This window comes from Delphinapterus leucas, chromosome 6, assembly GCF_059928025.1.
Source record: "Delphinapterus leucas isolate spDelLeu-1000000601 "Yukka" chromosome 6, BTC_Dleu_Yukka2, whole genome shotgun sequence".
NCBI classification, from domain to species: Eukaryota; Metazoa; Chordata; class Mammalia; order Artiodactyla; family Monodontidae; genus Delphinapterus; species Delphinapterus leucas.
In genome coordinates, this window is record NC_143134.1 from 61080470 (window position 1) to 61094752 (window position 14283).

At 39.4% G+C, this 14283-nt stretch overlaps 1 protein-coding gene across 1 annotated transcript; it reads left to right on the forward strand.

Annotated features, from left to right (window-relative positions):
- The first annotated feature begins 408 nt into the window (after positions 1-408).
- CER1 (cerberus 1, DAN family BMP antagonist) lies at positions 409-7358 on the forward strand. Its single transcript, XM_022573443.3, has 2 exons — positions 409-3036; positions 4874-7358. The coding sequence occupies exons 1-2, from the start codon at positions 2374-2376 to the stop codon at positions 5186-5188; spliced, it is 978 nt and encodes a 325-aa protein (XP_022429151.3). The 5' UTR covers positions 409-2373; the 3' UTR covers positions 5189-7358.
- Positions 7359-14283: the final 6925 nt, after the last annotated feature.

Below are 14283 nucleotides of genomic sequence, written 5' to 3' on the forward strand. Positions count from 1 at the left end.
ACACAGCAGCTGCCTGCTGTGTCTGGAGACCCCCCTCCACACCTATATCTCCATTTGGCTTCATCCAAATTGAGAGGTCACTGTATGCTTGTATGACTGAAGACCCACACCAAAATGTTTATGTTTTTGAGCGTAAACTATAATGTACCACATACACAGCTTTAGAACTGATGTAAGGACACAGTGGTGAAAGGAGAATGTCATCTGCTGTTAACTGTAAAAGGCAGGGGTTGAAGATAGACTCCTGTACCGTAGTACTCGTCACAGAAGGCTTTACTTTGCTAGATTTACCCTTCAAGATATTTGCACATTTTCTCAACAGGACTGACAGAACAGCAAAAGGAAATGCTCCATGAGTAATTTTTAAATGACATTTATAAACACCAAAATTAGTATCAGAAGAAGAGGGGTTTAGGACTAAGGAAAGGATAAATATGCATAACTGACATCCCCACAGCTAATTTAATAAAGTTATAAAATGTGTGATACCACTAGACTACTTGAGGGCAGGAAGTAAGTTTTCATCATTTTCTATCATATTCTAGTATCTAATATGATGCTTGGCTCACAAAGTGAGTCTTCTACAAATTTTAATTCAAAAGAAATTACTTGAATTGTACCCTATGTTCAGAGACAAGCAACCTGAGACCCCGAGTAGAATATCTGGAATAGTCTTCAGTCTGGGGAAAAACTGTGATTGATGGCAGTGGAACTTCAGGCACGAAAACGTAAAGTCTAAAAGGAATCAGGAAACATATCATAGTTAGCTCCCACACCATATTTATAATTAAGTGGTCAGCTAATATAAATTATGTAATTTATATTTAGAGTGGCTAGCTCTGGAAGGCCTATTGCATTGGATGGCTGAGGGAAATTAAGAAATTCAAACAGCAGGCAACTTTTAAAAAGCACTTGAAAAGAAATGGCAAATACTAATGTTCATTTAGTATGAATCAATTGTACCTTAAGTAATACTAGCACAGGTTCTATGGGTACTTGGTACAAGTAAAGTATATCTCTTCTGATAGATTTCTGGGAAAATGATGGTTCATTTAAAAATAATTCATTATTGTAGGTAAAAGGACTTGACGCTTTGTCTCACAGAAATCGTGCCTGACTATTAAGAAGAACACTAGTGTCTGAAAAAAATCTTCAAATGGATCACTTCTTGGAAAGAAAGATTAATCGGTACTGAAAAAAAGAGAGGGGCATGTTCCAGGCTTACGTGTGTTACTGAAAGCAAACAATATGGTGATTAAATTAAAAGGGGAGAAATACAAGCAAGTACTGAGTCAATTCCCAATGGAAATACTGTTCAGTTAGTGTAGAGGGTAGCTTGGACTCAACTCTAGGGTTCCATTTTTGTGGATGTGTTCCTTTCTCATACCCTCATCTGATTTATAACATTTTTGAATGATAGTCATCTAACAAATTTTCCTTTGATCCCTGAAGAGTCATGTTTGCCTTCATCTTTATTTAACCTGGTCATCAATTACTGCAGAATAAAGATGATGTGGATTCTGTAAGGTAAAGAATGGACCAGCCAGCTTCATGCCCAGAGCTATCAAACCTGGTTCTTAGAATCCACGTTCTCAAGTCTGGCTCTTTGTTTAGAGAAATTAAAAAAAAAAAAAAGTCAGTAGGGTGGCTTGAGGGAAAGACACTTCCCCATCCTCAGTGAGGGCTAATGAGCTGTCAGTCTATTACTTAGGATCCTGTTGAGAAATTTGTGAACAATTGAAAAAGCTTATCTGATGATTGACCAGTTGTGAAATTTAGCACCAAGTATTTGATTCTTAAGGTGAGGGGATTACTTGGGAATTGTGAGTTTCCATGTGTGGAAAAGGAGAATATACTCCCTTTACTGTTACTATGCAAAAATCAACAACCCTAACCACATCTCAGTAACAGGGATTGTCCTCTGCTCAACGAACTTAACATCCCTCTATTTCTTCCTTTCCCTTTCTTACAACTTTTATATACTTCTTTGGCTGCTTCTCTGTGTGTGTGTGCGTGTGCATGTGTGTGTGTGTGTGTGTGTGTGTGTGTAGAGCCTAACAACCTGATCTTTGGCTAAATGTATGCGTTAATTTTTATCTGATATACTTCTCTCCTTAAAACATGTCTGTTCTATCCCAGCACAAAGCAGATGCACCACAAATATTACCTCACTCTGGTCCTTCTAACAACAGTGATGGGAAATCCGGGCAAAGAATGTGTTGTTTTCACAAATACTGCTCTTTAAATCTCAGACGATAAAGTGTCAGCTAATTACCCCCTGGGTCCCCGGCTTTCACTGAGGCCTTCTAAAATACACAAAACCAAAATGAAGGCAGGACACCATTAGCACTACATAATTCAAGCAAACAAGGAATGTGTTTACTCTGCCTGGCTACTGACCACCTGCCTTCCCATCCTACAAGGCAGGTATCTATATATAGCATCTCCCTGTTCACAGTCCTGCAGAGAGTGAACCTCTTTTGGGGCCTCACCATCTGTGAATCTGCAAGAAGCTTCGGCCCCGACAGCATGCATCTTCACTTCCTTCAGCTGTTGCTACTCCTGCCTCTAGGGAAAGCTGCAAGGCACGGGGATGGCCGCCAGAGTCAGAATTCTGTTTCTCTCTTGCTCCTAGAAAGGCATCGCAGAGAGCTCTCCTTGGGCAACCATGAGGAAGCTGAGGAGAAGCCAGATCTGTTTGTGGCAGTGCCACACCTAGTAGGTGCCAGCACTGCAGGGGAAGGTCGGAGGCAGAGAGAAAAGATGCTGTCCAGGTTTGGGAGATTCTGGAAGAAGCCTGAGAGAGAGCTGCACCCACCCCAGGGCTCAGTCAGTGAGCAGTTCTTCCCTGGGACCCAGGGTCTCACTCAGCCAGAGGATGGGATGCCAATGGAGAAATCTCCTCTTCGGGAGGAAGCCAAGAAATTCTGGCACCATTTCATGTTCAGAATGAGTCCAGCTTCTCAGGGGATCATCCTGCCCATCAAAAGCCATGAAGTGCATCGGGAGACCTGTAGGACGGTGCCCTTCAGCCAGGTATTTGTTCTGGGTGGGGAAGGGGATCCAGGTTTTCAGGAGGGGGTGGACAGCTGGGACAGGTGGAAAGTAGGGGCCGAATGTGCCAGGAGCCCGAGTCTCACCTCATTCCCAGATTTGGTCCTTGGGCCTTCATCAGTGGATTTGGCAAAGTATGATCATACTCCCTAAATTTCCTTCCAACCTTGGAAATGCTTCAAGAATGGTATGATGGTACTTCATATTGATGGCATAGAGCTTTGTTTTATGGGGTTTTATTTATTTATTTTTACATCGGGGTGGTCTTATCTGGAGAGGTAATAGACTGTACCCCCAGTTAGTAAGTTGGGAAGTTAGAGCAATCACTAGAACTTCTCTCTAGCTACATCTCTACACTCTATTAGGATATGGATGAACAGGTGGATTCCATCTGTAGATAAGATGGGATACATTGGACTCCTCCCCAAACATGCATGTATGGTGGTCTTAACCCCTGTATTTCACACCTACTTCATAGGTCTATAAAATATGTTGAGGTTGTCAGGCAGAAGTTGCCATATTAGTTCTAGCATTACTATCACAAAAATGATTTAACGTATTTTCTCATAAGCTTTCAAAAAGTAATCTTGATGTGAAATCACATTTCCTCCTCTTAGAAACACCTGTTTCCCAGTTCATGTTGTGTTGGCTGATTTGCAGTTATTATGATTGATTCCACACTATTAAGACAAAGGAGCATTCTACTATCTACTGCCTCCAGTCAGTCCTGGCAAAGCCCACACTCCAAATGTTAAATTAAAATTGAGAAATTGCATCAGGTCCTTAAACACAAAGATACTGAACCAAAAGCAATGCAGGATAGAGTAAAATTTTACAGTCCAGTAAAGCTACACAATTAAGCAGGCAGTATTATAAGGTAATTGACTGTGCAAGGCAGTTAAGTATTCTGAAAAGGCAAGGATATGTAGCAACGACAAGTCAGTGATCAAATAATAATGACTGCTTTGTTGGCCCATGTATAATTTAAAAATTGCTCCTAAGAATTGGGCAATCAAATTCCCTTTGAACTCTTATTTTGAATTCTATCACTAATTAAATTAAAAATAAGGTGTTTGGCTCATATATTTTGAAGGGCACATAAAGCTAGGTGTATGGGGTTATGGGAGACGCAAAGATGATGTCATGCACGATGATTTAGAGGCACAGGTGCTGCAACTTTGCTCCATGCAACTTAATAGATTTGAATGTACTATAAGCGCAGTAAAATAGGACAGAATTAAACTCTGGATGTTCTGATCTATTCTATGAGCAATTGAACAAACATGTATTGAGAATTTATTTTGTACAATGCACTGTGAAGAGTAGAAGGGTAAGGCACATTACTTATAAGAAGCTAACCATTAGAATTTTCAGACAGGTAACACCCAATTAGACAAAATGTCTTAGAGTTTGGCATTTAAGTGTAGAGTAAAATATTTTCATATTACCTTAGTTATTTTCTACAGGCTAATTTATTAATGTATCCAATAAAAAATTTAGTTAAGGTAGCTCCACGCTCTTAAGATGCCATCACTTGATTATTGCAAACTGTATCCAACATTGGAAAGATTTTAAAATCTTTTTATTTATTTTTTGGCCACTGCACTGCACGTGGGATCTTAGTTCCCTGACCAGGGATCGAACCTGTGCCACCTGTCGTGGGAGTGCGAAGTCTTAACCACTGGACTGCCAGGGAAGTCCCTGGAAAGACTTTTAAATTTTAGTCTAAGTTATCCTCGCTTACAGTCTATAGCTTCGGCATCATGTATGGTAAAGAAATGACTCAAGGTAATTTAATGGAGATGTGTTTGCCTTTTAGACTATCACCCATGAAGACTGTGAGAAAGTGGTTGTACAGAACAACCTTTGCTTTGGAAAATGCGGGTCTGTTCGTTTTCCTGAAGCTGCGCAGCACCCCTACACCTTCTGCTCCCACTGCCTGCCTGACAAGTTCACCACGATGCACTTGCAGCTCAACTGCACTGGCCTGGCCCCCGTGGTCAAGCTGGTGATGCTGGTGGAGGAGTGTCAGTGCAAGGTGAAGACAGAGCAACAGCATGGCCACCCCGAACAGGCTGGCTTTCAGGCAGAATTTCACGTCCAGGATCCCTTTATCCCAGGACTTTCAACATAAAAAAAAGCCATCCCACTATTATCAGCAAAGTTGCTGATTATTCAGTCTGAAATGTTACGTGGGTGTGTAATATTTTAAGAGAAATGTGGTTTACAAAGTAAGAACGATTTAGAGGCATTCATCTAGTTATCGGTGCGCATTTGGGATCTGGTCTTGACTCTGCCGCTAACTGGCTGAGGGATGTTAACAAGTTGCAAAAGCTTTCTCCCCCTTAAATTTTTCATCTGTAAAGGAGGGACTTGAACTCGATGATAGATAAGGTCCTTTCCGCTACTAATATTACATGATCTATTGTCTACAAGTTTTGGTAAAAGCCTTCCATCTGAAGAAGGAAAAGAAACTAGACCATAAAAATGGGTTTCTTTAATAGCTTATCAAAGCATTAGCAGAAAACTATATGTATATATTTATACATATATGTATATGCATGTATATATACATATCTGTATGGTATTTGTAGAGAGGATTCCTCATACTTATAGCTGCCTTTGCCCTCAGGCCGTGTTTTGTTTGACTTCTATCAGATGATTAAGTAGTTCCATAGATAGAAGGAGTAACTTGTTTGGTTGCCTCCTTATTTTTGATACTCCCCATATAAAATTCTTGATGTCAGATCTCCAGCTTTGAAGAAGGAACATTGACGTTACTTTTAGTGGTTTACATAGGGATAAGGAACAGTCATCAGTAGCCAAACTAGTACTTAAAATATGGGGAAGGAAGAATATATGACCAGTACCAGGTTTAAAGGTTAATCCAGAAATGCTGATGCAAGTGACCAAGGGATTCCAGTAGATGTCAAATTAAATAAACTGCAAATGATTTAAAATTTAAAAAACAATTTACAGGTGAAATCCTTATCCACATGCATTTTGGATTAGGTAGTTTAGTAAGGGTTCTGTGTTTGGATGACTGTGTTTTTGCTACTGTATAAAAACTCCGTATTACAAATTTTATTTGCCAATGTCACAGTTGCAAATTCTGAAAATATTCCAAATATTCTAACGTATTAAATTTTAGTGTATGAAGCATTCTGGGAAATGTTGTGGCATTCAATTGTCTTATATTTTGTCCTTATTTGTTTTGCCTGTCCCATAATTTAAAGACACTATTGGGAAATTGCCTAGTAAGAGCATTTCTGAAACGGCTTCATAGGCTAATGACACTGGTCCAAGTGTTTCTTTTAACACTGCAAACAGCTTTCTGTTAAGGTCCTTCAATCACTGTCTTTTAGTCATTACATTTCTCCTGTCTGTATTTATTTGTATGAAAAATGTGCAGAACTGGCTTTCCTTACCCATATTTCTTTTTCTAAAATCATTCTCTAAAAATTCACCTTAAAAATAATTTTATTTGAATCCCTTTACTCTCAGAATATACAAAAAAGTATTTCTCAGAATAATAATTGTTTTTTAAAAGAAATTAATGCCTATTTAAATTCTTTTCCTCTTTAATCACACCATTTAACCTTGTGTTCTGAAGAAACGAATGCATTTATATTTAGTGTATATTCTACAACACATCAAAGCAACAGGATACGTGCTACACAGATACACATGTGGCATTTACATCAGAATATATCATACCCTTCGGTGGTCAAAGACAACCTAATTGGCCAAGGTATGGTCATGAGGATAAAACTGTTAAGCATTAATGATATCCCAGCTGGTCAATATATTTTAGTGCCAAAAGCTCTTGAGCAGCTGTCTAGCTTGCAATTGCCTCACCTTGATTATGTAAACCCTTCTCTGCCAATTGGACTATCCTTCTCCTCCTTACACACTTGCAAATCGCTTTTATCTATCCTTGCAAATAGACTCTCCAGCCCAAGCCCCAAACAATCATCAGTCTTATTCAAACTCTGCTCTGCGCTTCCCTCACGTGTGAATTCAAGATGAGGTAGCAGATGGTTGTTATCAGAGGTCACATTCAAAGAGTAGCAGCATGAACCTCACAAAATTGCCCATATTCAATGATTTTTATTAAAAGAAAAAGGCAGTTTCTAACTGTTCAACATAATACATGGCAGCATAAGAAACTGAGAGGAGACAAACAAATATTGAACAATCTATTAAGTGCCAGATACTGCGCTGTGTCTTTTATATATAATATAGTTTATGTCATACATAAATACATAAATTATACAATGCTCACAAGAAGCAAATGAGGTAATGGGACTTCCCTGGTGGGGCAGTGGATAAGACTCCACGCTCCCAATGCAGGGGGTTGGGTTCAATCACTGGTCAGGGAACTAGATCCCACATGCATGCTGCAACTAAGACTTCTCATGCCACAACTAAGGAGCTGGCAAGCCACAACTAAGGAGCCCTGGAGCCGCAACTAAGGAGCCTGCCTGCTGCAACTAAGGAGCCCATGTACTGCAACTAAGGAGCCGGCGAGCCACAACTAAGGAGCCCGCGAGCCTCAACTAAGACCCAGTGCAAAAAAAAAAAAGAATCGAATGAGGTAAGTAAATACCCTATTTTATAGGAGAGGAAAACAAGCCTTAAAATTTGAAGCAACTTGCCTAAGATCATGTGAGGCATATTTTCTATTTGTATTAAAATATTTACCTATTTGTTGTTCGTCAATTTAGTTTTAACTCTTCTAGTTCTCTTGCCTGTTGGCCTCAAAGCTAATTTTTTTTTTTTACCTCTGGTCTAGCCCTCATATTTGATGGGGCAGTGATGTTATCTCTTGAAAGAGAAATCATCCCTAGGTCAGGTTCTCAGCAGAGCATTGCCCTTATCGGCAAGCCCCCTTATCAAGCTTGGTCTCATTTTCCTCCTGTATAAAATAAGGCTGGTAATAATTACGTCAGAATTACTGTAATGATCAAGTATAGGTAACAGCACATCAGAGAGCTTTAGATCCTGTAAAGCTAGGATAAATTCACTCTTCTCTATTCAGACCTTTAAAAAAAATTGTTTTGAGAAATTTAAAAGATAGAGAAAAGTACAAAAAGCAATATAACAGACCCTCAAATTCTCACCACCAGAATAGTTAATATTTGTCATCTCGTGCTTCTTGTCTATTTTCTTAAAGAAATAAACCATTTCTCATGTAAGTAAAGTCTCCTTTAACTACCGTGCTGAGTTCTATCCTCCAAGACTCTGACCGCTCAATACTTATCCCACCCCCAAAAATTCTTGTTTACCCTTCCAATACCTTTTATATTTTTGAAAAGGTACATAAACATCCATAGATAATACATAGTATTATTTTTGTGAATGTGTTCCTTTATTTGGCAGGTACTTATTTGTCCACCAGCTTTGTGCAAGATATAGCTCTAGGTGTATAGTTGTGTCTATAGCGAGGAAACAAGTCACACAAGGTCCCTGGTCCTCTAGAGTTCACATTCTAGTGGGAGGAGACAAGCAATTTAAAAATCAATCAATTCATCAATCAATCAGCTGAAAAGGAAAAATATCAGATGGTTATAAGTGATATGCAAAGAATGAAAATAGAGGAGTGTGCTAGAAATTAGTTACCTTAGACTGAATAGTTTCTGAAAGGGTGACAATAAAGCTGAGTTTTTAATTACAAGCATGATATTCTATATAAATTGCTCTATGGTTACTCTTCTCTCCATATAGGATTCTGGTTTGTTTTTACAAAAGTTTTTAGAGCTGCTTTTCCCCATATAGTTTATCTCTATTCTAGGAAGTTGGCATTAAGTATTCCCTACAGAGGGTGTTTAACTTAGCTTTGATAATTTATCAAAGCTATTGGTGTACATAGTCTCCTTAACCTGTCAATTTAATTCCTAATTAAGAATGTTATGTGTTCTCTGAACTTTTACTGATCATTTATTCTATACATGACACTATTCTGAGGACCCTCGGTTAACCAAAGATAGATAAAACACATTTCCCCCTACCTTATAGCTTATAATATAGTAGCAGAGATAATATATGCAAATTATAAAGCAATAATAGTGAGCAAGTCCTGTATATTATACACCTTTGTTATTCTTCCATTTCTAATATGTTTTATATTTTATATATTATTGTAATGTATTATTAGATATATCAGATATATTTCTGTATATATTATAATATCATGTATTTATATATTCTGAGATTGATATATTTGCATGTATACATGAACATACACCTATGCCTACAATGTATAACTTTAATGTTTTGTAAGGAATAGATGTTTATTACCTGTAAAGCTAAATAAATGAATTTTGGGAGATGCTCTTGAAAGGATAGGTAGGGTACATAGTGTGGGGCGCTTTAAAAGGCAGCCAACAGGTCTTAAGCATGTATTTGGTAGGCCATGGGGAGTTTTTGAAGGTTTTTGAGCAGATTAGATGGTAAGGATTTACAACAGTAGCTTCAGAGGGGCTCATGACCCACCTGAAGTGTGCACAAATATTGTGGATATGGACATACTTCAGGGGAGATCTCCAGAATTTTCCTCTGCTTCTACAAAATTTCCATGAGCCAAAAATTTTAACAGTGGGGCTGGTCAATTGGAATGGAGAGAAAGCATGGAGGCCAGAAGAGTTGGAAGAAAGCTTGGAAATCATGTGCACAAACCTCTTCTGCCTGAATCTCAAGAAAGTCACATTTCCATGTCAGGAACAGCGGACAAGTTTTAAGTGTAAGTCAGTGGGTCCTCTTCACCTTCTTTAATCTACTGTTCACATTCAGGAGTTGGCAATGGTGACGTGGGTGAGTAATAATACCTTGAGCAAAGGAATGGACTTTCCTGAAATACTAGTTTTCCAAAGCCAGGCCCCACTTATCCACCCACATATCCGGGAGAGAGCTCAGATTTTCATTTTATTGCCTTCCTCTCTCCTATTTTGTTTTGTTCCTCCTCCTTTCATCCAAAAGAAACAATCACCAGTGACCCATCTCTGGGTGGGGACTTGGGTTAATGTTTCTCAAGGAAATGATCACAACTTCCTCTTGTCTACCAGCTAAGGGAAACACACCTATTTATGTTCAATATACAAAGAACAAGAGTTTCCAGTACATGCTTCTTTATAAGTCACAATTCCATTACTAAAGGAAACCTGCATGCTGCCCAAACCTCAGGCAAGAAATAGATAAATATTTAAGTGGATACACAGATTTTACATCTTACAGCAGTTCAAGTAAGACACTAAAAGGATGCCTCCATCAGGGGCCCTGGGATCCATGGGATTTAGTAATCTTTGACCATTAAAAAAATAATATCCTGGAGCTTTTCAGGACCATGAGAACACAGCGTGAACCTATCATGGAAGGGGCTTCCCCATGTGCAGAGATTGAAAAAACAGGCTTTATGTCCCTCACTCTCCTGTTCGTCTGCAAAGGAGATCATGAGTCCTGGCATAGCTCTAAGGAAAATGGCAAAGCAGGTGGAATTTTCTTTGGTGTCTACTTTTCCTTCTTTCTGCCTCACCCTTGAGCTCCCTTCCGTCTCTCACCTTGATTTTAGGATATTCAAATTATCTACAATTGCCCAGGGCTCCTAATTCATGTCCATTCATCTATGTAGCTCATCAGTGTATTCATCCAGTTAACATTTATTTAGAATGGATTAAGTGTCAGGCACTGGGCTGACCCACTGGGGTACCAAGATGGCTCTGACAGCTTCCCGTCCTTAAGGAGACAGAATTTACTGACTAGACAGTTCGGGTTTCATTGTACAGGTAACTAGTTCTTAACCTTGGCTGTGTATTAGAATTATCCATGAGCATTTTAAATACAGAAATTCTGTTCTAATAGTTGGAGGTAGGGGTTGGGTACAGCAGGTAATAGTCGATATATTTTTGAAAGCTCCACTGGTGATTTTGCCACCAGGGCAGATAATGAGTAGGTGGGAGCCACTGCAGAATTCTGGTCACAGGAATTCTGAACACTTGCTCAGACTTCTTCTAGAACAAGAACATCATGCTGTTCTCCCAGACCTTCTTGATCCTCCTGTTGTTCTCCACCAAAACTCTCTTTTAAGTTCTTTAAATTTCATTTTCATGCAATTTATGAGAAGCATTACTCTCACCTGGTTAACTAAATTGCACTTTGTTGCCCACAGGAAATAGAGGTGTTTAATTGAGTTGATTTTTCTCCCCCAGATCATTTCCTCTTTTTCTCATATACCTATTGCATGTATGCTTCCATTAGCATTTAGCACTGTAATTCAATAACTCTCATATTTTAGTGTGTCTAAAACTTACTTTGGGTGCTCACAAGCAATGCGTGAGGGCATCCGATTCACTGGGTCTGAGATATGTTTGGGAGCCCACATTTTTTCCACTTTTTCATTATGTAGGTTTTCAAACATACCAAAAAGTTGGAAAAAAAATAGATCCAAGAATACCTCCATAGCCTCCACCTTAATTCAACAATTGTTGTTTGCCATATTTGCTTTATCTCTCTGTTTGTATGAATGTGTGTATATGTGCTCACTACATATTTTTATATTGTTGAACCATTCAAAAGTAAATCACAGATATCATGACATTTCACCCTTAATACTCCAGTATGCCTCTCCCAAGAATGAGGATGTTTTCCTATGTAATAAAGATAATGATATCATTATCACTCCTAAGGAAATTAGCAATATTTCCAACGTGTTGCCAAGTTATTTGCATTTTAACTGATGTCTCCTGGATCTAGCTCACTCTCTCAAGTATAGAGGTGGAAATTTCTGACTTTATGGTGGGCTAGTGGAGGAGATCCCAGGGGAGCAACCAGGACTTATGAGACAACCCAAATATGTCTTGAGTTAACTCTGAGTAGATTTCACAAATCAGGACAGGCCAATGTCCCAGCTGGCCAGAAGACCCATTCCACTTGACACAAAGCCTAAGAGAAGCCAGACAGGTCATACAACTCCTAGGGTGCACTCCCACACACTGGCTTGAACTATAAGAAAGGTGAAATGTTGTTTCCTGCCTTGGGAAACTTCAAAGAAAATGCTCCTGCCCTTATGTTTAAAATAGAAAGTTGGGTGGTGAGTGTACAAAAAGGTATCTACACTCATTAACTACAATCCCAGTTTAAGGGATAAGATTGGTTCCGTGGAAATGATGTTGAATGATTCTCTGCTGTGATTAAAGAGTTAAAATTGTGGTCCAGCGTCAGGCTTCAGGGGAGGGGTAAAGAACAGGGATGGTGGGAGTGGTAGCGTGATACTTTTGCATGCTCGCTAATATTGTCTCCATAAAGCAGCATGAACTGCTGCTGCCGCACACAGTGTAAGTTTAATATTTACAGAAGTGTGTGTGTGTGTGTGTGTGTGTGTGTGCTCCTTTAATATTTACAGCATGCCCGTAGAAGATTTCAGTGATTTCTGTGGCAAGTAATGAATGACAGCACAACCATGATCAGACAGCTTCAGGAAAAAGTCTCTCAGAATGCTGGTATTCACAAATCCAGACCCGAGGACGATTCCTGGGTTCAGGATTTTCTAAACCTAAGGTTGGCACCATTTCATTATTGCCTACATGGTTCTGTAGGGTCATATCTCCAGGTTCTCCCCAAACAGCAAAAGTGGACTAGGAAAAGGTGATGGGAACAAGGGGGTCACTTGCTAGAACAGGTATCAGCTTGGGACAGACTTTTTGTTTTTGTAATGCAGTTACAGTGAAAGTTACTCCTTGAGTAAGAGAGCAAAGAACAAAGATATCAACAGAAGTGTGTGTGTGTGTGTGTGTGTGTGTGTGCCGTGCATGTCTATCAGTTTGGCAGGTATGGCTATCCAAAGCAGCACAGGTATTTAATAAACCCAAGATGTGGTCAGCACATTCTAATAGTACATCAGTCTTTCACCATCGCTTGCACTGAATTCCTCAATTACGCATTTGCTTGCCCGATGCTCTTCTCCACTGTGACACTCTGAGCCTGCATTACCTATGGAATTTTTCCCAGGCATCTCTGTTTGGTGGTGCACCCATGTCAATTACACTTTTTTTTTTTTTTTACCACCTAAGGCTACAGCTTCCTGCTGTGGCACTGCAGGGTGTCAAAAGGTGAAATGCCTCCTGGCCTCAATCTTTTTCATCTATATTAGATGTAGATTCCATGAATCCAAACCAGGTCTGTTGAGTTAGTATATGTAGAAAACAACCAAAGTAAATCCTCTAAAGTGTTTTACAGCCATAAGTACTATTATGCAGAACAGCAGAAAGTACTATTTTTATTATCTCTGGCATCTGGGTTTTCTTTGAAGGACTCAGAAATTGTTTTATCCCCCTAGTCAACATTATCTCCACATGAGCCAAGTGGGCTGTCTCTTTTAGTCTCTTCATCCCCTTTCCTAGTGCTGAATATTCCCCTATTTTCTTCCCTTTTAGAGAGCCCAGCACCTCCTGTTCTTGTGTCTGCACCAAGATGGAAGCCATTGAATTTAAACTCTTAGCCTCCCTCCTCTCCCCTTCAAGATTTCCCACTTGGTCACCCTCTGGCTCTTCTTTGCTCTGACTTTGAGAATTAAGCAGCTGTTTCTTCTCTACCAAAGAAAACCCTCCTATTTGGACTCTTGATTCTACTGGTGCTCCTGCCTTTCACTTTGTTTAAGCTCCCAATTCTAACTCGTCTTCCTCTTCTCTATTTTTATGGTCTTGTCTTGTCGGTTTTCTCCGTCTCTTTCTGCTGTTTTCTTTATAATAACATCTCTCGATGAAAATCTCACTCAATCTTTCTCTGTCATGCAAAGAGGTCAGCATCATCAAAATTGCCCTATTTTTAATACGTTGTTTGCATCGAATCAGGGCAGAGCTTGCCATCATCTTTCTAGACCCATTTTATTTCTGTCTTGGAATTCTGTTAATCCCATTTACTTAGAATAAGCTGTTTTCTGAAAATACCACTCACAAAAATAGTTTTTAAAAGCATTTAAAAACCTTCTATCTCAATCCATATTTCTCTAAAGGATGAAGGATCAGGGGGATCTGCCCAAACCATCACTTCCTCCCATGTTGGAAGAGTCCACGTGTGAGACTGCTGAGTCTCATTGCTGAGAATGGCAGCTACTTTGCTGTGCCTTTGACACAGAAAGGGAGACCTCTTTCCTGAAGAACCTTGACTTTTGAGTCCTGACAACAGGTAGCTTTCATTATCAAATGGGTTCTTAAAACGTACTCAGCCAAAGACTAC

What these genes read in the sequence shown, in the direction of transcription:
- CER1 (XM_022573443.3), top strand. Translation starts at nt 2,374, where the DNA reads ATGTGTTTACTCTGCCTGGCTACTGACCACCTGCCTTCCCATCCTACA. An exon ending in GGACGGTGCCCTTCAGCCAG is followed by an intron (nt 3,037 to 4,873) that starts GTATTTGTTCTG and finishes TTTGCCTTTTAG; the next exon opens with ACTATCACCCATGAAGACTG.